Genomic DNA, 19,616 nt, shown 5'->3' on the forward strand with positions numbered 1-19,616 from the left:
CTCCTCCCCGGCCTCCTCCGACCTCGTCGCAAGGATTTTGACTTATTCTGCATTGTGTCGCGAAACCTCGATCCTCCGCAAATCTTTCCAATTGCACCCCGCCCTGCGCAAGCCATTCCGGTACAGCCTATTGCTTGACTACTCCAAAGAAGTTGAAGTTCAAAGGTCCGTGGAGATCGTGCTTGAGCTGCGGTACTTTCTCAGACTTCTCTTAGCATAGGGTCTTCGCAAGTCGTCGCTCAGGAGGCAAGATGTCGGGCGAGGCGTGGCTCTACCTGCTGGCCGTGCTTATCAATGCCGTCAACCTGTTCCTCCAAGTCTTCTTCACCATCATGTACAGCGATCTCGAATGGTATGCAACAGATCCTCGCTTTTGCCCGTCCACCAGATACAAAGCTAATCCAACGCTGTTACAGCGACTACATCAACCCAATCGACCTTTGCAACCGCCTCAACACATACATCGTTCCCGAAGCCGCTGTCCACGCATTCCTCACCTTCCTCTTCCTGATCAATGGGTACTGGCTGGCGTTGATTCTTAATCTGCCTCTTGCCGCATACAATGCGAAGAAGTACGTCGGCGAAATTGCCAAAAAGGAGCTGCGCGAGGACAAGTATTGACAACCCGTTCGGCAGGATTTTCGACGGCCAACACCTTCTCGACGCAACCGAAATATTCCGCAAACTCAACGTACACAAAAAGGTTCGCAACATTCTGAAGGTCACGTAGGGTTGCTCGCGTTACTGACATGAGCTTTAACCAGGAATCATTTATCAAGCTTGGCTTCCACTTGATCATGTTCTTCTTCTATCTCTACAGCATGATCGTTGCCTTGATCAGAGATGAATCCAATTGACTTACACAATGATCTTGCAACCGCGATGCACCACGGGAGTTGCTCATGATCTTCAGATACGACAAGAGGCGGCAATGGGGTAATGCGCTGAAAAGGAAAATCGCTCGCATGGCCACGAAGATGAGACGGGCGTCACCCATAAGAGCCGAATCATCAGAACGAAGGTCGCTACAGCACCAAGAGGAGGTGTGCTATGAAGGAGGCACATGGAAACGAAGAAAGTGCTGGGTGTATATAGACGCCTACGGCACAGTGCTTCTGGCGATGGGAGAGGCAACGCAATGCCGTTGAAGTTGAGACAAACCCCGGTTCCCATACGCCCTAGCGCAAGAATATCAGCTCGTCCAGTACCAGGTCCTCTTCGCGTTCAAACAACTAGCAAGGGCGTACTGAGGCCTGATATCGCCCTAGTCCCACGGCGAACATGGACCCGGATAAGTCCTACATCAACTCTCCGGCGACTCTATGCTGGTATTTGTAGCTTCGGTTCCCATCTACACCAATCACATATACCAGTCCGCATGTCTGTCAGATGCTCTCAGCTTACCTTCCCTTGACGAAAAGGGAATACGAGTGACCCATGCCTTGTAATGTGTCTGCTTGGACATAGCACCATCTAGCATGCAGCAAAGCCCATGACGATTCGGGCAGCAACCGAATAAAGCGCCATTAGCATTCTCACATCTTTCAAGCTTCTCAGGTATTTCAAGTGGCTCCGGCGAGGCTGCCACCCCTTCACTAAGGCCGGTATGTCGCAATATGGGAAGGTGGCCCGAATAGCTTGGCAGATGATGCGGCGCCGTGATCTTTCTCCTGTGCCTATTGTCAATTTTATGCTCCGTCTGGTTGCAGTCACACGTTAGTACCAGGCAAAATGTCTGGTCTACTAGGCGGAGCTTATGACTCGAGCGATGATGAGGCGCCCGCGGCGCCGGTGAAGGTGTCTCCGGTTGCGCGCAGGACATTGGTGAATGCGGCGCCGGATGTTTCTACAGAGGTTTGGTCTTTATTGTCCTAGCAGGCTGCCGGTCAGTCTAACAGGGAGCAGGATACCGCACAAATGCAAATCATGCTTGCGAACCCGACGAGTAATGCGCTCACGTACAATGTCACCTATGACAACCTCGCACGCCCAGTAGAAGGTCCTACAAACCCATTCAAGTCCACGGCGGGAAACGCCCTAAAGCGCAAGAACGTGCTCACCGGGAACGCGGAGGAGACGACCATATCGGAGAACACGTTCAGGACCGCGCACAGGACATACCAGAGTCTGGGCTACACGCAGGATCCCAGTGTCAATGGTGCATTCGTCGGCAATCAGACAGCCGTCGCAAAATATGGCGGGAAGGATGTGGTGCAGCTACGGCATTCGAAGGAAGACAGTGCAATCATAAGGGCAAAGAGGCAGAAAAAGGGCAACAGCAGTATTGTCGACGGGGAAGGCGCATACCTGGGACCCTGGGCGAAATACCAAAGCGACGACGTTGCCTATGAGCAGGCAGAAGCTGCAGCCGACCAGGAACTTGGCTCGGACGAGGAATGGGTCGAAGAGGGTATCGCCCCGGCACCGCTTCCTGCGCCACCAAAAGAGGCAACGGCATACGCTGAAGATCTGGCTGGGGCGGAAACGACCGAATTCCACCTGGAGTCGGAATTCGACTACCAGGGTCGGACTTACATGCATGTCCCCCAAGATCTGGACATCGACCTACGGAAAGAACCCGGCTCGATCCAGAACTACGTGCCCAAGAAACTCATACACGTGTACAAGTACCACACGAAACCCATCACCTCGTTACGCTTCATTCCGAAATCATCACACCTATTACTCTCTTCGTCGGCAGACTCCAAGATTGCACTCTGGGATGCACATCACGATCGATCTCTGCTCCGCACGTTCTCCGGGCACAACAAAGCCATCACAGACACCGATTTCCACCCTACAGGACGTTCATTCCTGTCGGCATCGTACGACCGCCAGATGAAGCTCTGGGATACAGAGACAGGAAAATGCATATCTCGGTTCACGACAGGGAAGACTCCGCATACACTGCGCTTCCATCCGGAGGGCAACGAATTCATCGCCGGGATGAACGACAAGAAGATTGTCCAGTTCGACACTCGCTCAGGCGAGTTGACTCAGGAATATGACCACCATCTCGGTCCGATCAACACACTTACATTCGTGGACGAAGGTCGCCGTTTCATTTCCACCTCGGACGACAAGTCCCTTCGCGCATGGGAGTACGGGATCCCCGTGCCGATCAAATTCATTGCCGATCCGTCCATGTATGCTCTTGTCCGCGCAGCACCGCATCCCTCAGGGAAATACGTTGCATTCCAGTCAGCGGACAACCAGATCGTCGTCTATGCTGCGGGGGACAAGTTTCGCCAGAATCGCAAGAAGGGCTTCCGCGGCATGAACACCAGCGGTTACGCAATCGATGTGGCCATTTCCCCGGACGGCGGTATCATCGCCAGCGGCGATTCCGGGGGATTTGTATGCTTCTGGGACTGGAAGACCGGCAAAATGTGGCATAAGATCCAAGCGGGAGGGGAGGGGTTAGGCGCCGTTACGTGCGTGGCATGGCACCAGCAGGAGAGCAGCAAGGTGGCCACTGGCGGGCTGGACGGCGTCATCAGGTATTGGGATTGAGAAGTCGTGGCGGTGTGAGGATGCGGCGAGGGAATGCTGCTACAATCGGCGCATGAGGCCCAAGGGGGGTGGCGAAGGAGCGGGACATAGGGGAGAGGAGAGAGAGGTTCTTGCATGAACAGTGCGGAGACTCAGGTCTACTACCTCTACGCATGTGATACCCCAAAATACACAATAGAGTATTCACGACGCACTTGTCAAGCTCCGGCCGAACAGTCTTGGATGGGATGCATCCCAAGGGCGCCAGGACAATGATTCCTGATACAGTCCCGAAGCCAGAAAATTCCTGCCAGTCTGCCAGAAACCTCGAACACGCGGTATCTTCATTAGGATAAGAAACTGTCATGGAAAGGCGGGTGTAGAGTTTAGGAGAATAGCAAAGAAGACGGATAGTCTTTGTTCGGTGAATCTACAACTTTCGAACCTTTTGTCTCCTGTTTCCCCGTGTACACTGGGTATGGTATTCGTACAATGCCTTACAGCCACGTCAAGCCCTGCCGTGTCTACCCTAGCTACCTTGCTATCCTGCTATCTGGGGAAGATGTCCATGGCGCTCTCGTACCGATGTGCCGAGTAGGCGGGCTGCTTTCTCTGCCAGGACGACAGATTCTCCGTCGTGATCAGGTTATGAGCGTTCTCGACCTTTTGCCAATCAATCCGGTCCCACCACGCCGTCAAATACTGTCTCTTGCCCAGCAGGCCGTAGTCCCTCATCCATTGGTGCTCCCACACGTTGACGCAGAGGATGGGTTGCATGAGCAGCAGGCCCGCGTGGTATCTGTTCCTGTTGGGGCTGAAGTCGCCGAAGGAACCGGCCGTGGAGCTGCCGACGGCGATGTCGCGTTCTTCGGGGCCGGAGAACCCCAGGCCCGAGCGGCCGGATAGTTGATCTGATATTGACGAGCCGGGCCCGAATGTCGCCATGTCGGTGTCGTCGCGGCGTGGAGCGGCGTCCGGGTATGGACTGCCGGCGTTGTATGTCCGCAGGATCTTCAGATCCTGGCCGGACTCGCCCTTCATCAACCACACGAAGCCGTTTCCAAACATGGCGTCGGCGGTCTCGAGCATCTCCTCTCTCAGCGTCTCCACGTTGCCAAACGTGTGCTCGATGCTCTTCATGGTCAGCAGCCCCGGTTTGCGCGCCGCCGGATCCTCCGTCTCGGTAAGGCACTCCTCCCAGAAGAAGCGTGTGAATGTGAGCATGGCGGAGATGTTGTACAGATACGCTTTGTCCGACCGGTGCGCATACTTGACGTGCAGTGCGTGTGTGCCTGTGTCTTCGTCGACGGTGCCGAGCGTGAGCTCGTTGAGCTGGTCGGCCAGGTGTTGGCTGTACTGGACGTATGTTTCTTGGTAGGTTTCAGCGCTGAGGAAGCCGGGGACGCCGTGCCGGGCGAATAGTTCCTGTCGGGCCTGGTTCGGCCATATCGGTACGCCGTGTTTACATCGTCGTTGGAAGGGCGTTAAGGTGAAGGAGGGGGAGGCGTGTTTCTGGGAACAAGCATGTCAGTCAATCGCCCGCCGCGTCTGGTAGATCGATCAAAACGTACGGGTTGCGTTTGCTTGACGAAGGCGCGCAGCAGCGACTGCGGCCTCGTCGCAGGTCTTGTGATCATCGAAGCAGGGTGATTAGAAAGCGGTCTCGCCTCGCTGCCCGATGGAAGGAACTGACTCGAGCGACTCTCTCAATGCTCTGGGCCAAATTTCTCGAGACGATGGCTGCGGTTGTCGAAAAGGGAATAGTGTCTAGGGCCCATCCAATCCCTGAGCTTAGACAGTTCCACCAATCGGAGAGCTCGTTCGGTTTGCTGAGCCTCGCGTCTGAAACTCGTCCGCCACCTCCACGTCGACGCCTTCTGTCCATGCCAGACACCATCTTCGTCGACAACCTATCGTTTCATATCACTCCGAGCCTTTCGCGCGCTATCGCGACCTGCATTGCAGCTCATGGTTGCGCATGATCTCCATACGCGGCAAGCCACTGGCTCTCCTGGAAGCTTCTCTCGAGTACACTTCGTACAGACTGCATATTCATAGTACCGCGAAATCGTATGGACAATCGAGGGCCAGAGCTCTACACATCCATTTCGCCGCCTGATGGATGGGCACACGAGCAGCTTCGGGCAGCTTTTGTTCTATAATCGGCGACATCTCTTTGTAAGTCTTGTGGTGGATGAGTACTTTCCTTTCCCTTTGTCACTCGCCCATCGACTCTACTACCAAAGCTGTTTGTTTCTTCATTCTTCGTCCACGACACCTATTCTTGGGGCCTTCTTGGTGACCGTTTAGTCCTGGTGACTATATTCTTTATATCCTGTGACCTCTGGCCACGAAGGCTTCTTGCATAGACCCCGTTTGCTTGCTTATTTGCTCCTTTTGCGGGTATCAAAGCCCAGTACATACCACTCCGCCATGCATATCTCAAGCCATTGTACGATGGCTACGATGATGATTGCTACGGCAATCATCTCGCCCACACTCGCTTTTGACAGCACATTACCTCCACGATTACCGGGTCTGTTACGGAGAGAAGACAACTCCTGCTCGGCAGTCGATCCGAAATTGCCCGGTAGCTTTTCCTGCCCGACAGGCAGCAACTGCGTATCTCTGGACACCTCATCCTCAGCACTCTGCTGCCCTGAATCAAGCTCATGCGACAACATCCAAACGATTTCGTGCGACGTTGCGGCACAAAATGCTACGGCGCACCCAACGGCTGGGATTTTTACAACAAGACTGGGCGATAAACTGCCGACATGTGGCACCAAGTGTTGCCCGTTCGGATACAATTGCGTGACGGACGGGGTTGGAAATTCAGTGTGCAACATCATCAAGAACACCAGCATCGTCGGAAAGACGGACCCTTCATCCGGCAATGCGTCAAGCTCGTCAACAACCACCTCGTCCGCAGCGAAGACAGCCACTTCGACAGCTTCGACAACAAGTTCGACAGCCAGCCCTAGTGCAATCAGTGCCTCAGCTGCTCAAGCCACCCCACGATGCAACAAATTCCCGATTGGCGTGTTCTTGGCAGGTCTGTTTCCCGGCATGTTCGTGGGGGCGTTCCTGATGCTTGGCTGGGTGATTTGTAGTGGAAGACACCGCAAACCCAGCTCTCGAAGCTCCACCGGCTCGTCCATCTCCTACAAACCCACCATATCAGACCCTATCCCAATGGCTGGTGGTGGCGGGTTAAGAACAGACTTTCTGCGCAAGACCACTGACCGAGCCAAGTCCATGTTCTCTACCCATGGCAACCGCAACAGCGAGCAGTATGTCAACAACTGGAAAATGCCAACACCACCAGTTCCAAACAACGTCCCAGTCGCCGCGACTGGCGTACCTGTGACGCCGGAGCGAAGACTTCCGCTCGATTCAGACACGGAAAGCATCAAAGTCTTCTCCCCACCTAGCACAACCATGCGACCACCCAACCCTGCGCACATCGCACCTTTGAGAGGCATGGCTACTCAGCGACTACCGTTCCAGAATACCACCAACAACATGGGCAGTCCGTTCCAGACCCCTCCTACCAATAGTGCCACCACTAATCCCAACAGAATGAGCGCTACACTGCGGAATGAGCGCGGCGTCAGCGTCTTCTCCGAAGTGTCGGCGGAGAACGACGGCCCGACACTGACGCCGGCGCGGTATGACGGTGGTGGTGGCGGTGGCTTCAATCCCTCAAAGAGAACAGAAGTCAGCCGGCCCAATACCACTTTCACGGAAATGCTGCACGAGGCAGGATTCCCTGATCCCATGAACGGCACGCCGGCCGTGCCGAAGGTCCCTGAGGGATATACCGGGAAGAATCGTTTCTGATTTGTCCACTTTGACGAGTTTCATTCCTTCTTCGCTACGATAGAGCAAGCGTGTGGCGCCAGCGTCCTTCGTTGAACTTGAGTTTGGGCGACGTGCATTGCTGGCATGAATGATTGATACCTAGGTACTATCGCTACTCTGGCTGAACGGGTAGCGTCAGAGATAATGCAGACTAATACATATTACAAAAGCCACAGATTCCGTCTACTATCCTCTTCTCTTGTCATCTAAACTGGTTTTTAGCCATGAGCTCGCGTGGTTGGGTGTATGCCACCATACATTCTGGCGTGTGCACCATTCTAAAGGGCCAGATGCTCAGCCTCGTCCTTTCCGCGGTGTACAGCCTCGTCACTTCCCCGCATGAGGCTCTGCCAAACTCGTAATTTCTAGAACCAAATGTCCACATCTGTGGGACTCTTCCTCTCTGCAAGCGACACCGGCCTATTCACCCTCGCCACGCATCCCCCTACCTACCGTACGCATTACTGCGCAAGACGTTATACATGATGACCGACCGGGCCCCCTCACCCACCCCCTCTGAACGCGCCCGCCAGGACGCCGAAGACCGCAAGCGCGAAGAAGCAGAACAGGCCACCCTGCCGTACAAGTGGACGCAGACGCTCGAGGAGGCCGAAGTCAGCGTGCCCATCCCAGGCAACCTCAAGGCTAGGGACCTGGTCGTGGACTTGAAGAAGAATCACATCAAAGTCGGAGTGAAGGGGCAGGATGCCATTATTGATGTAAGTGTGTCAGAGCGCCGTCGCTGTCTGGGATGGTCGGAGTGCGTCTGCATATGCATGGGACTCAATTACGGAGTCGGACTCGGAGTCGGACTCTAGGATCTCACACTTGCATTCGCACTCACACTCGCTCTCGCACTCTTGATGCATAACTGCTACGCTACGCTCCGCAGGATGATCTAACATTTCCGCACGCAGGGCGACTTCCCGCACCCGATCCAAGTTGACGACTCGACGTGGGTACTGTCCACGAGACCCGACGGCGGCAAGGAAATCCTCATCACGCTCGCAAAGGCGCGCGGCTCCAACTGGTGGGCGCACATCGTCACGTCCGCGCCCAAGATCGACACCACCAAAATCGTGCCGGAGAATTCCAAGCTGAGCGAGCTGGACGGCGAGACGAGGGGCATGGTGGAGAAGTACGTTTTATTCTTCGTTCCCTCCCCACGCTTGGGATCTTTTGTTCGCGCGGCGCAACCACTAACATCATGACTAGGATGATGTACGACCAGAACCAGAAGGCCATGGGTAAACCGACGAGCGACGACCAGAAAAAGGACGAGATACTCAAGAAGTTCATGAAGGAGCACCCTGAGATGGACTTTTCGAAGGCGAAGATCGGGTGATTGGATGAAAACGAACGGGCGAACGGGCGACAGTTTAGGGAAGGCGAGGAAAGGCCGAAGTAATGGCGATACTGGGAGGCCACATGAGACGAACGAGATGAGACGTCACGGGACGGGATCACGGAGGTGTCTATCCTAACCGTGTGTTCCCTGTGGCTGCGTCTGCTGGGTTAGAGGCACGATTACTCGGCGGGTACGCGGTACAGGAATGGCGTCCTACGAATGATGAGGAACGATGGCACCAATGCATAGCATAGCGAATGGAGTTGACGCCATTTCTTCAGGATGCGGACTGCACCATGGTTTGGGTCTTCAATTGGATTGTGAAAATGGGAATTCCTCTTCGGGTTACGGTCCATCATATTCGGTAGTGGGATACTGGCCCCCTCTTCAGCCGTCAACTGGACAATAGATGGGCCCTCTCTCATGCTTGGTGCTTAGACGACCCGGCGAACATGCTGTCGATGTGCTGCCTCGAAAACCCCAGCAAGGCACATTTCACCTCTAGAGACTGGGAAATGCCATCTCCTGCGCACAAACAACATATAATACCCGCCACGCTATGGAGTACGCTCCGCAGGATCAGAGCTCATCTCTCTTCTGCGACCTGCCGGCTTCCCTCAACCGCCACATCATGATACCATGTCTGGGTACCTCGGCACTCAGTAACCCTCCACCCTGCACGCTACCAACTGGAGTGCCCATGAGTAGCGGATTACTCTGATTCAGACCCAACGCCCAGCTTGTCTCGCTAGCATTGTAGTACCCCGTCGCATTGGCCACGGCAAGCGTCCCGTTCAAGACTCGGGCGGCCACGTCATTTGGCATGACCGTCTGATTCCCCCAGACGTCGAACAGATCCCAGCTCCTTTGCGCGTTTTCGTTGGTGCGAATCCCGCCAAAGACTTCGACCAGGCTGTAACTTATGGTCCGGCTGTTGTTGCCAGCATTGATGAAGGCTACCACTTGATCGCCTCCGGTGAGGGAACCCTGCCAGACTTGGACGTCCCCTAGGCCCCACTCATCCTTGTCATCCACTTGTTGTCTTACAGTTCTCGAAACGGCGCTCACGCTCGGATCCTGGCTGATCGCCAACACGGCTGGATTTGTCAAGATCGCATAATCTTCTGGGGACAGCTGGTCCAATTTATTTCCCCTGAAGTATACTGTTGTTAGTACACGACAGCTTCGAGCGCGAGGAGACGAGCCGGCCGCGACGATTCCCAGGATCTTAGGAGTACTCACATGATCAGCGGGGATTTGATGGCGGCCCACATGCTAAAATGGACTTTGTATTCGTCGTAGGTCATTCCTCCATTACCCACTTCCAGCATGTCGAGGTCGTTGTAATACCCGGCTTGGTTCTTGCTGCGGATGAAGGACGCCTTTCCCAGGATATTCATGACTGAGCAACCGTAACCGGGTACCTGACAGTAGTAGTCGTCCGGACCGCAGGGGCAGGTTGTGGTGGGCATACTGAAGCTATCCATGATGTCTCCCGAAATACGGGCGCTGTTGGCAATGGTGCTTGCCCATTCCCTAGTCGGTTCCACAACGTTTAGTAGAGAGTAATAGGGATAACAAGGGGTAGCCATACCAAGGCTTATCATCTCCCCAGTTGCACAGGGAATATACAAAGTCCCTTCCTGTGCTGTTCAGGGCATTCGACATAGCCGCGTATCGGTCCTGACTTAGCTTCGGCGTCCCTGACAGACCCTCGTTGTAACAATTATCGTATTTCAGATAGTCGGCCCCCATGGATGCCCACCATGCTGCATCTTGGCTCTCATATCCTAGACTACCAGGATAGCCACCACAGGTAAACCGACCCGCGGAGCTGTACACGCCAAAATCCAGACCGTAATCGTGCAATTGGCTTGCTATATTTTGAAGTCCAGAGGGAAATTTGGCCGCGTTAGCAACAAGTGTGCCGTTGGAGCTGCGCTTGAGCTCCCTCATCGCATCATCGAATATCACTACACGGTAACCCAGGTCCCGGAATCCAAGAGACACGAGCCGCTCCGCATTGGTGAGGATGGTGCTCTCGTTGTAAGCTAAGCCATAGGCATTGTATGTGTCCTAGAGTATGTCAATGAGACCTCATTCGAGTCAGGACATGCAGAAGCGCAAAGCGCGTGAGGCTGGAGTCAGGAGTGGAGTATACGATGGGCGGCGTAGCATTATATTGCATGGCCATAGGATCCCTTACCCAGCCCATTTGAGGTGTTTGAGCGAGGCCGTTGTAACTGAGGCTTGCTGCAGCAACAGTCTCGAGTAGAATAGCAACCAGAAGCCATTTGACCCTGGGTGATGGCACTTTGAATTTGGCTCCCATGATGTCTCGAACTGGTGTGCGGACGCAAGAGAAAGTAGGAGTGAAAAGGCACCGCAGAAAGCAGGAAAAGAGAGAGACTTGAGTAGTGATGACCTGCATTTATCATCCATAGTGTAACTTGAATGCATGGGCAGGTTACATTCAGGGTTCCATGCTGTAGATTGTTGGAGCTCTCCATTGAATCTCCATCTAGATGAATCTCCTGTCGAAGCACAGCGTCCGGTCCCCCGCAATCCTGGAGAATCTTCATAAAGCTAAACAGCCGATCTACGTTTCAGTGATGCCATGGCTGCATAGGACGCATGCGCTTAAAGCTTATCTAATGCCAATCTTGGGCAAAAGAGCGGTGGTGGGTCGGTGCATTGCCCGGCATAAGTACGGCAATGTAGGGTTTGTGGGTAGAGCCTGCCGTGGCTACCACTCAGAAGACATATTTACGCCCTCGGCGGAAAACCATGCGGAAATGCCATTGTCTTCTCTGCTGAGGCTGAGACGTTGCCGAGATGATGTTACAGCGGCTCATTGCAGGTCAATAGCCAAGGTATTGCCTTGATCGAAGTATAGCCACAGTACGCACGCCGCGTGACTCGGAATTTGCATAGGCGGCCCTGTCCCCACGAATATCGATCTCGTTCAAGGTGGTGGGTACCCTGGTGGCACTGAGTGGCCGGCTGCTGGTGCACTGAGACCATGTCCCCAGACATCGGCTGGTCATTTGTAATGATGCCGCAAGGGTCGCAGCAGTTTAACATGGTTGATAATTGTGCTCGGAGCGCTCAGGTCGGCCTTTTGAACCCGATCATAGCCAGGTTGATGTCAGGTGGCGGCTTCCTTTGCAGCGATATGGGGGTCTCCATTCCAAGAGAGCCACCGTCTGCCGTGAGCTCCTGGTCTCCGTAGATACTGGTTGACTCGTTTGTGCCCAAGAAACCGTCCCACAAGCCTCGTTTACAGACCAGAGCTCCAACTAATACAAGTGGCAGTTGCCACACGCTGGCCCAAAATAGGCCTCGAGCACTGCCCCCCGCGCCCTGCTGCTTCCAGAAGCGCACTGCTTCTCGAGCCATCCACACATTGCACGCTGTGCTGACGAGGAGAAAGCCCGAGTCGACATAGCCTCCCCAATATAGGGCGCCACATATTGGGAACATGGCAATGGAATAGCGAAGGGCCACCCGAGCATTTCGAGCAGGATTGGTCCAGGCCAGCATTTGGTGACCAGCATTCTGATAGTCGGCTCGGATGGTGTGTGATAAAGACATGAAATGTGGAAACTGCCAGGCGAACAATAGGGCAGCCAGGGCCCAGCCTCCGAGCGAGCCCTCGGAAAACAGGAGATCTTGCCATGAATGGTGCTCCGACGTCGCTACCTCACCAGCTGCCGCGCACCAACCCATCAAGGGAGGAATGCCACCAACAATGGCGCCAATCCAGGTATTTGCCGCAGATATCCGTTTCATCGGAGTGTATACCCCGGCGTACAAAAAGATGTTGAGAGCGCTCAAACTGGCGACTGTAGGATTCGTACCGAGACCCAGGAGTAGCAGTCCAGAAGCGCCGCAGAGGAGGGCAAAGACTGCTGCGGCTCGCGGCGAGATTAATTGTCGTACCAAAGGTCTGTTTCTCGTCCGAGACATCAATGCGTCATAACGTTGCTCGAAGAGCATGTTCAGAGTGTTCGCACACGCCGATGACAAAAAGGTGCCGGAGGTCAGGAAGAGCAAAGTCAGTGTCGAGGTCGAGAAGGTCGACGTCGCAGGCGATGCCATGGAAGATAAGATGTCCGGTATGGGATACAGACTGTAAGCACTTGTGGTTGTGAGGACCACGAGCAGTGAGAGACGTGGCTTTGAGAGCGAGAGGTAGGTAGCCATTCTCCGTCGAATAAAGGCAGATGTGGGCATCGCAGTTGCAGCAGTCGCCAGCTGAGACGAGGCATCTAGAGGGAGCGGTTCGTCTGAAGAGCTCAAAGCAGATTTCCGCCTCTTCCTCTTCCTGTGTGGGAGTTCATGTTCTCCTTGGGCCTGTTGGACGGCTTCGACAGTATCTATAACGGCAATCTGCCTGCGCTCTGACTGGGTCGCGTTCGGGGACTCTTCTTCGAGAGAAAGAGCTTTGACCGGAGCTTCTTGCTCCCCAGTCTGTATAGTCTTGTGAGCCACCTCGTGTTGTCCGCTTCCTGATGATTGCGCAATGGTGCGAACCGCAGCCAGCATTCCACTTTTGATCCATCCCCTGTCGATTGATGTGTTTTCTGAGAAATAGTCTTGTACAAAGTTCTGAGAGTGGGCAACGTTTCTTGCTGCTTTGTCGGTTGGTACGAAGCCACCGTGAAGCTTTCTGGTTGGTTGCCACGCAGTTCGCAGGAGTCCGCTTGTCGTGGATGGTTGACGAATCGACCGCGTGAGGCAAGCCGAACAGACACGAAGGCTAGGTCCAGACAGTCGCCCAGCTGCCGGAGCAGCGGCCATAACGGCGGTGATTCAAATAGGTGCAGCGAGCGAGACGCGCATCGAGTTCGTGGTGGGACAAAGTGAAGTCGGAGTGAAAGTAATGTGAAATCGTGTCGGGGCTTCAAATGCGGAGACGATTGCAGACCTCGATGTCTTTGCCCTTTTCCCCATCCACCATACACAATACGACTACGCGATGAGGTCTGAGTATGGCCGAGCTCACACCAGACCAAGTGAGATCTCTTGACCTGACCAGACAGAGACTGCTAGCACTTCACCAATCACTTGTCTCCCTTAGAGACAGCCTTGGAAACGCGAATCCAGTGCCTTCCTTGTACACAATGAGTCCCGATCAGAAGCAGCTGCAAATAGCTAACGAGTGCCAGGCCAGAGTTGCAGACCCACGCACAACTTATATCCAATAATCTCCAGACCATCACCTCGCAGCTGGCGGAGGCGGGTGATCTGTTGCGATCCACCGTCGCCTTCCCCACGCCACGATTTCCCGGCATGAAAAGCCAGAATATCTTGGACGCGTTACTGAGGAGCAAGTTCGAGCCGAACATAGAGGACTGGGTCAAGGAAGGAGAAGAAATTGCTGCTCAACAGCGAAAGACTAGTTCTCGTGGACTTTCAGAAAGCGATCGGAACGAATTGTGGCAGTGGGCTCCTGGTGCAGCAAACTCCGCTGCAAGAAAACAAACCTGGGGTGGAGACTACACACGGGCTGAAGTGCAAGCGGGCATTGAGAGTGTGGTGACTGGTCTACGAAGGCAGCTGGTTGAGCCTCCAGAAGGCGAAGACGATGAGGAAGCCGAAGATGACGAAGATGAGTACGAGGTGACCGATGAAGAAGACGAAGGAGGAGCCGCGATGGACGTCGAAAAACAGCAACTGAAGACCGAATCCAAGTCGATTCCAGAAACTCAGACAGCTCCGCCTACAGCTGGTTTGATGCCTCTGGCGAGCATTCACAAATTCATGACGACAGGACGATGAGACGAACGCCCTCTACGACGGGATTACTGCTGGATACTTCCCCAACTGGACCATCCAACTCTCCTGTTCATCCCTCTGCCCTCGTGGTCCTCATTGACTGAGACCTGTCCTGCATCAGAAGCCATCAAGTCGCTACCCCCGAGGAAGGAGACCCACTCATCATCGTCTGGGGATAGGATCATGTTCTTCTGTGTAATCCACTCAACTTCAACAACGGCCCTCGGTAACACCGATTTGACAAAGTTCGAGAAGCCTGTTTTGTTGTGGGTGGTCAGTTGGCTGGCAACAGAGACACTGGCTTCTATGACAATCCTCAATCTTCGAAGCGATCTGAGATAAACAAGCCCTTCGGTAACCCATGAAGCTGTGCAAGCGAACGGTGTACAAGGCTTCGCATACGCGTGCGCCGCAGGAGGAACGGTCAAGATGTGCAGCAGTCCAACTAAAGAGTCTGCTTGTGCTAGGAGCAGGTCTCTTGTGCTGATGAAGATGATCAACTCTCGAAGGTCGCTCCCGCCAGAGATACTTGTGCCATATGCCTTCTCTTCCGATTGCGATCTAGAACAACTAATATCGAACTCTCCGTGCCAGCTGTCTGGCACGGACTTTTGGTGGTCGGTCGAGTCGGAGACGCCAGCTATCGATCTTAATATCGACCTCAGCGACCATGCTTCCGTCACACTTGCGAGAAGATGGAGCTCGAGCTTTCTGACGGCGCGTCGCTGAAATGGTTCCAGTCCTTCGAGAAACTGCTTCGTTGTCGAAGTTGAGGAACCCATGACGGCCTGACAATTCAAAGGATTGAGCTGGAGAGGCATCAGACGGGTTTCATGATGCAGTTGCCGACATAAGAGGAGAGCTTGTACATTGGTGCTGCTCGTTCCGGGGCCGGCCAAAGCTGGTCTAGGCAATTTGTACCTGTAACCCTACCAGTACCGTCAGTTGCAACGCTCGCAGGACTTGGACACAGCGAGAACCTTACAACAAGCCCGCAGAGATTGATTGAAGCGGACGGCTTCTGTGGCGGAAACACGGAAGAGGCGGAGCTCGTTAAGACATGCTTAAATATCCTTTGTCGCAGCTCGAATGGCAAACTGAGGAGCGGTGACACCTGGGAATCCATCTTGTCGGCGAGCAAAAGGGCTGCCATTGAAGGGCAAAGGACGGGCGAAAATCGAGCAAAGAAATCTACTATCCCTCAATTGTGGTGGGTGAATGGTACGGGGAGCTCGGTGTGGTGTGGTGTGGTGTGCTGTGTGACAGCTGCCATTCAACTCTGGATTCAGCTGTGCTCGACAACAGTAGGAGCACGCCCAGTACGGTCGGAGTCGCACAATGGCAACCCAAGGGCGGTCCGTCTATCGACGACGCAATAAGTCGGAGCAAGCCCAGTGCAGTGGGGTCACGCAATCAGTATTAACCAAATGGCGTCCCAACCGACAAGGAAGGACAAAGGTCTCCCTCGCTCCACTATACAACTGTATGTGACCCTCTTCCGTGGCTCCTCAGCTATGTCAGCTTGTCATTCATACCGATGTGTCCATTTATGTGTCAGTGTCAGTCCCCGTGTCATTCATACCCATACCCACAGCGCCGACGTCTCTGCGTGAGCGCCTCTCCCAAGCGAGCCCACAATAATACCAATCCCTCTGCAGTATTGAACCAATGGGTCAACAGGATGGATCAACAAGCGTGACTGGGGAGTTAAGGTGGAGAAACCAATAACATAGTACTACCCAGAGCCGCCGATGTTTGACATGACCAATCCTCTGCAGAGATTATATCCTGTGTGGTCTGTCTGCAAGCCTCCTGCTTTCGGTGCCATACGCAGTACACCAGTACACTGGGGAAAGCGATTACAAGTAGGTTTACCAACCGATCCGTCAGAGCGAGTGAGCGCTTATGTCAGTTTCAATGGAGAAGGATCAAGCGAGTAACATACCTTCCGAGCAGCTGATGATTTGAATTCTCCGTACTCCGTTCAAGCTCGCGGTAAGTCCTCGAGCCAATGCACCACGTCGCGAATGCGGTCGCCTTAGCACCCTTGCACCCTTATTCAAGCACCGCCTTACCTCAGCTTACTTCCCACGCAGCTGCTTGCGGCGTCGACGGTCTAGGTGTCCTGTGGACGGTGTACAGTCCTGCGGAGTACTTATGCACCGAAGTACCGAATACTACACGGGGATTTAGTAAGCCGCGGCCCCCCAATCTCCACCGTCCACCTCCATCTACACAAGCAGTGACAGTGAGTCAGTCATGCCAGGTTCGTTCTTTAGTGCCCTTTCGCCTCGCTCATGCGCTTAGGATGGTCAAAAAGGGGTTATGATCGGGATGTTCGTGCCTGTGCTCCACCGGAGACAAATGCTACAGATTACAGGGGAACTCGTATGTACTGTATGGGCTAATGACGGGCCAAAGCTTGCGCCGAGCTACATCGGCACTGTACCCATAGCTGTACCCGTTTGGCCACCCAGGCTTGAGTAGACATCGAAGTGGCCGAGTCACCCTGAACATGGCACGAATGTAGGGCCGACCAATGCACTCCAAAGGGGACCAGACACGTTGGCTCAATATGCTTATGCTTACAGACACTGTACAGATCCCGCGAGCTGTATCTCCACAGACACGGATGGTCGTGCACTCCTCGGTACAGAGTACAGGCTATAGCATGGCTTTGGGCATGAATTTCATGGCCTGCCGTACGCCGAGGTCCTAAGAATCCGTCACGTTAGTATCATCGTCTGAGCGAGACTGGAGCCAAAGGGCCACTCGCCCGGGGATCGTCGGAGCGAGACTTCAGACAAAGAGGCACAAGTTGTGGCTGGACCTCGCTGGAACGGACCCGCCCCCCAATCTCGAGGCAAAACTCTCATGCAACTCCAGATAGAAACCACCGACACCAAGCAGACGATGGAGAAATCACATACCGCAAGGATCTCCTCGGTCCCACCGAGGATGGCATCAAACTTGTACGTCCTGTGAAACTGCTCCACGAACCGGCCCATGCCCGTCTGCGTGAGACCCCGTCCACCAAAGATATTGACCGCATCATCCGCGACATCATGGGCACACCGCGTGGCATAGCTCTTCAACAACCCAATCGGCCCACCCAGGAGCTTGTTCTGCTGCGCGTAGGTCATGTTGGTCATTTGGTAGGTGATACTCTCCAGCCACGACTGGCACGCCTCCGTCAGCGAGATCATCTTGGCGAGTTTCTGGCGGATCACCGGCTGGCTCACCAGCGGCTTCCCGAAGACGATGCGCTGGTTCGACCACTTCAGGCATTCCTCGACGATGGTGCGCATCCAGCGGATGACGGAGCAGGCCATGGCCCAGCGCTCGTGGTTGAAGTTGGACATGATCACGATGAAGCCCTGGTCTTCTTTGCCGAGGAGGTGGTTGACGGGCACCTTGACGTTGTCGAACTGGATAAACGTCGTGGCCGCGGCGGTCGAGTAGGCCGTCTTGATCCGTTTCGTCTCGACGTTGTCGTCGCGCGGCACGAGGATCACGCTGAAGCCCTTTTCCGTCTTGCACCCGGTGACGAAGTAGTCGGCGAACATGCCGTTGGTGATCCATTTCTTCGTGCCGTTGATGCTGGACACACGTCAGTGAGGAGTCACACGTACTGGCAGCCACCCACATGTAATGTTTCCCGTCTGGGGTCTTGGTGGCCGTGGTCCTCAAACCCGCCACGTCGGACCCGGCAAAAGCCTCCGTAACGGCCAAGCACATGAACTTCTTCCCGCTCAGACACTCCTCCGTCACCCTCTCCATCAGCTCCCGGTCGTTGGCCCAGTTCCGCACGGCCGTCAATGAAATCATCATGCCCGCCATGTTCCCGTCCTGGAACCCCCGCGCCAGCGCACGGGATAACTCCTGCGCGACGATCAGGTCGTGGAAGTAGTCGAACTCGTCGGGCTTGACGCCGCCAATCAGTGGCCCGCGGTTTTGCAGGTGCTTGCCCGGGCCCAGGCGCATGGCGAGTAAGTTGTTGGCGGCCATCTTGTCGGTAAGTTCCTGCGAGATGTACGTCCCGTCGGCCTCCTTCTGCTGCGCCTCCGGGTAGATGTCGCGGTCGACGAACTCGCGGACTGCCCGTTGCAAGGAGCGATGCGAGTCCTTGTAATACGGCGATTTGAACTGCGGTGTCAGCCACACAGGCTCGGCGTACGGTACGAGTGACAGGTCGCCGGGCTGGTGGTCGATGACTTCGGGTTTCTCGCCTTCGATCTGGCCAATGCATAACTCGGAATACTTCTGAAGGACTTCATGTCTGTGGAGGTTGTAGAATGCCGTGCTGGCGTCCTGCCCGGCGACTTGCTCGAGGACGTAATTCCCGCCAGGGTGAGCGTCGAGGAAGTCGCTCAAGTCGTAGACTTTGTGATCGATCTTAGGGTCGAACTGTTAGCGACAGGCTCTTCCACGTCGATGCGCGAACGATACTTGCTCAGCTTAGAAAGGCGATTTCTGGTAAAAGAAAAGGACAGGTGAGAGGAAAGAGCCTTGCTTACAATGCACCATAGATCATCGGCAGAGTTGTGCTTTGCGACGTCCGCACGCGTGTGGATTTTGCTTGGAATCGTCTGGGATGATTTTTGCGCCATGCTTGCTCTGCGATGCAAAGTGTTACTCCGGGGCTTCAGAACAGAACTACCGTATGAGCGCGAGAGAAACACCGGGTATCAGGCTGGCTGTCCTAACGAAATCAAAAGCTTCTAGTTACATATGCTCTGGCCGAACCATCAAGTGCCCCCGGATTTTGTCGTGGCGATGCTCAGCCGAGGTTCGAAGCTGATCATCAAGCAGCCATGCGGCTCATCCTGACCAATCGCCTACGAGCGGCTTACCGTCAATTGCACGGCCGTCGATTGGACAGCTTAATTAACCGTGCGAACACTGCTGCTGAGTCTTGGGCCATCGGACATGGTTCGGCATTGGCACCCAGGGCTGGTTGTGGTCCTGCACATGATTTCCGCGTGGCGCTCAGCGGCTGGCGAGAGCGGTCTTGAGAATGAAGCATGAAGCAAAGCGAAGAACTAGATTGCGGCTTTCTGGAGACGAGGTGCCAGTAGAAAGCTTGGGTGAGTGTCTTAGTTAGAGTCATTGATGATTTCATGGCGCAGTT

The 19,616-nt window shown here is 54.5% G+C and overlaps 10 protein-coding genes across 10 annotated transcripts; 5 read left to right on the forward strand and 5 right to left on the reverse strand.

Annotated features, from left to right (window-relative positions):
* Positions 1 to 251: 251 nt before the first annotated feature.
* A1O7_01486 (ER-derived vesicles protein ERV14) lies at positions 252 to 857 on the forward strand (the record flags this gene model as incomplete). Its single annotated transcript, XM_007755523.1, has 4 exons — positions 252 to 352; positions 417 to 572; positions 637 to 703; positions 765 to 857. The coding sequence occupies 4 exons, from the start codon at positions 252 to 254 to the stop codon at positions 855 to 857; spliced, it is 417 nt and encodes a 138-aa protein (XP_007753713.1).
* An 874-nt stretch (positions 858 to 1,731) lies between these two features.
* On the forward strand, positions 1,732 to 3,513 carry A1O7_01487 (uncharacterized protein; the record flags this gene model as incomplete). Its single annotated transcript, XM_007755524.1, has 2 exons — positions 1,732 to 1,854; positions 1,906 to 3,513. The coding sequence occupies 2 exons, from the start codon at positions 1,732 to 1,734 to the stop codon at positions 3,511 to 3,513; spliced, it is 1,731 nt and encodes a 576-aa protein (XP_007753714.1).
* A 528-nt stretch (positions 3,514 to 4,041) lies between these two features.
* Positions 4,042 to 5,129, reverse strand: A1O7_01488 (uncharacterized protein; the record flags this gene model as incomplete). Its single annotated transcript, XM_007755525.1, has 2 exons — positions 4,042 to 5,004; positions 5,064 to 5,129. 2 exons carry the CDS (start codon positions 5,127 to 5,129, stop codon positions 4,042 to 4,044), a joined length of 1,029 nt encoding a protein of 342 aa, XP_007753715.1.
* Positions 5,130 to 5,949: 820 nt separating this feature from the next.
* On the forward strand, positions 5,950 to 7,335 carry A1O7_01489 (uncharacterized protein; the record flags this gene model as incomplete). Its single annotated transcript, XM_007755526.1, has 1 exon — positions 5,950 to 7,335. The coding sequence occupies one exon, from the start codon at positions 5,950 to 5,952 to the stop codon at positions 7,333 to 7,335; it is 1,386 nt and encodes a 461-aa protein (XP_007753716.1).
* Positions 7,336 to 7,841: 506 nt separating this feature from the next.
* A1O7_01490 (nuclear movement protein nudC) lies at positions 7,842 to 8,701 on the forward strand (the record flags this gene model as incomplete). The annotated part of the gene is made up of 3 exons (XM_007755527.1): positions 7,842 to 8,075; positions 8,274 to 8,494; positions 8,572 to 8,701. The coding sequence occupies 3 exons, from the start codon at positions 7,842 to 7,844 to the stop codon at positions 8,699 to 8,701; spliced, it is 585 nt and encodes a 194-aa protein (XP_007753717.1).
* Positions 8,702 to 9,283: 582 nt separating this feature from the next.
* Positions 9,284 to 11,036, reverse strand: A1O7_01491 (uncharacterized protein; the record flags this gene model as incomplete). The annotated part of the gene is made up of 4 exons (XM_007755528.1): positions 9,284 to 9,857; positions 9,947 to 10,240; positions 10,299 to 10,780; positions 10,911 to 11,036. 4 exons carry the CDS (start codon positions 11,034 to 11,036, stop codon positions 9,284 to 9,286), a joined length of 1,476 nt encoding a protein of 491 aa, XP_007753718.1.
* A 776-nt stretch (positions 11,037 to 11,812) lies between these two features.
* Positions 11,813 to 13,252, reverse strand: A1O7_01492 (protoheme IX farnesyltransferase; the record flags this gene model as incomplete). Its single annotated transcript, XM_007755529.1, has 1 exon — positions 11,813 to 13,252. One exon carries the CDS (start codon positions 13,250 to 13,252, stop codon positions 11,813 to 11,815), a length of 1,440 nt encoding a protein of 479 aa, XP_007753719.1.
* A 446-nt stretch (positions 13,253 to 13,698) lies between these two features.
* Positions 13,699 to 14,488, forward strand: A1O7_01493 (uncharacterized protein; the record flags this gene model as incomplete). The annotated part of the gene is made up of 2 exons (XM_007755530.1): positions 13,699 to 13,823; positions 13,876 to 14,488. The coding sequence occupies 2 exons, from the start codon at positions 13,699 to 13,701 to the stop codon at positions 14,486 to 14,488; spliced, it is 738 nt and encodes a 245-aa protein (XP_007753720.1).
* Positions 14,489 to 14,511: 23 nt separating this feature from the next.
* On the reverse strand, positions 14,512 to 15,267 carry A1O7_01494 (uncharacterized protein; the record flags this gene model as incomplete). Its single annotated transcript, XM_007755531.1, has 1 exon — positions 14,512 to 15,267. One exon carries the CDS (start codon positions 15,265 to 15,267, stop codon positions 14,512 to 14,514), a length of 756 nt encoding a protein of 251 aa, XP_007753721.1.
* Positions 15,268 to 17,149: 1,882 nt separating this feature from the next.
* A1O7_01495 (acyl-CoA dehydrogenase) lies at positions 17,150 to 19,095 on the reverse strand (the record flags this gene model as incomplete). Its single annotated transcript, XM_007755532.1, has 4 exons — positions 17,150 to 17,200; positions 17,416 to 18,085; positions 18,132 to 18,880; positions 19,003 to 19,095. 4 exons carry the CDS (start codon positions 19,093 to 19,095, stop codon positions 17,150 to 17,152), a joined length of 1,563 nt encoding a protein of 520 aa, XP_007753722.1.
* Positions 19,096 to 19,616: the final 521 nt, after the last annotated feature.

This window comes from Cladophialophora yegresii (assembly GCF_000585515.1).
Source record: "Cladophialophora yegresii CBS 114405 chromosome Unknown aczIN-supercont1.1, whole genome shotgun sequence".
Lineage (NCBI taxonomy): Eukaryota > Fungi > Ascomycota > Eurotiomycetes > Chaetothyriales > Herpotrichiellaceae > Cladophialophora > Cladophialophora yegresii.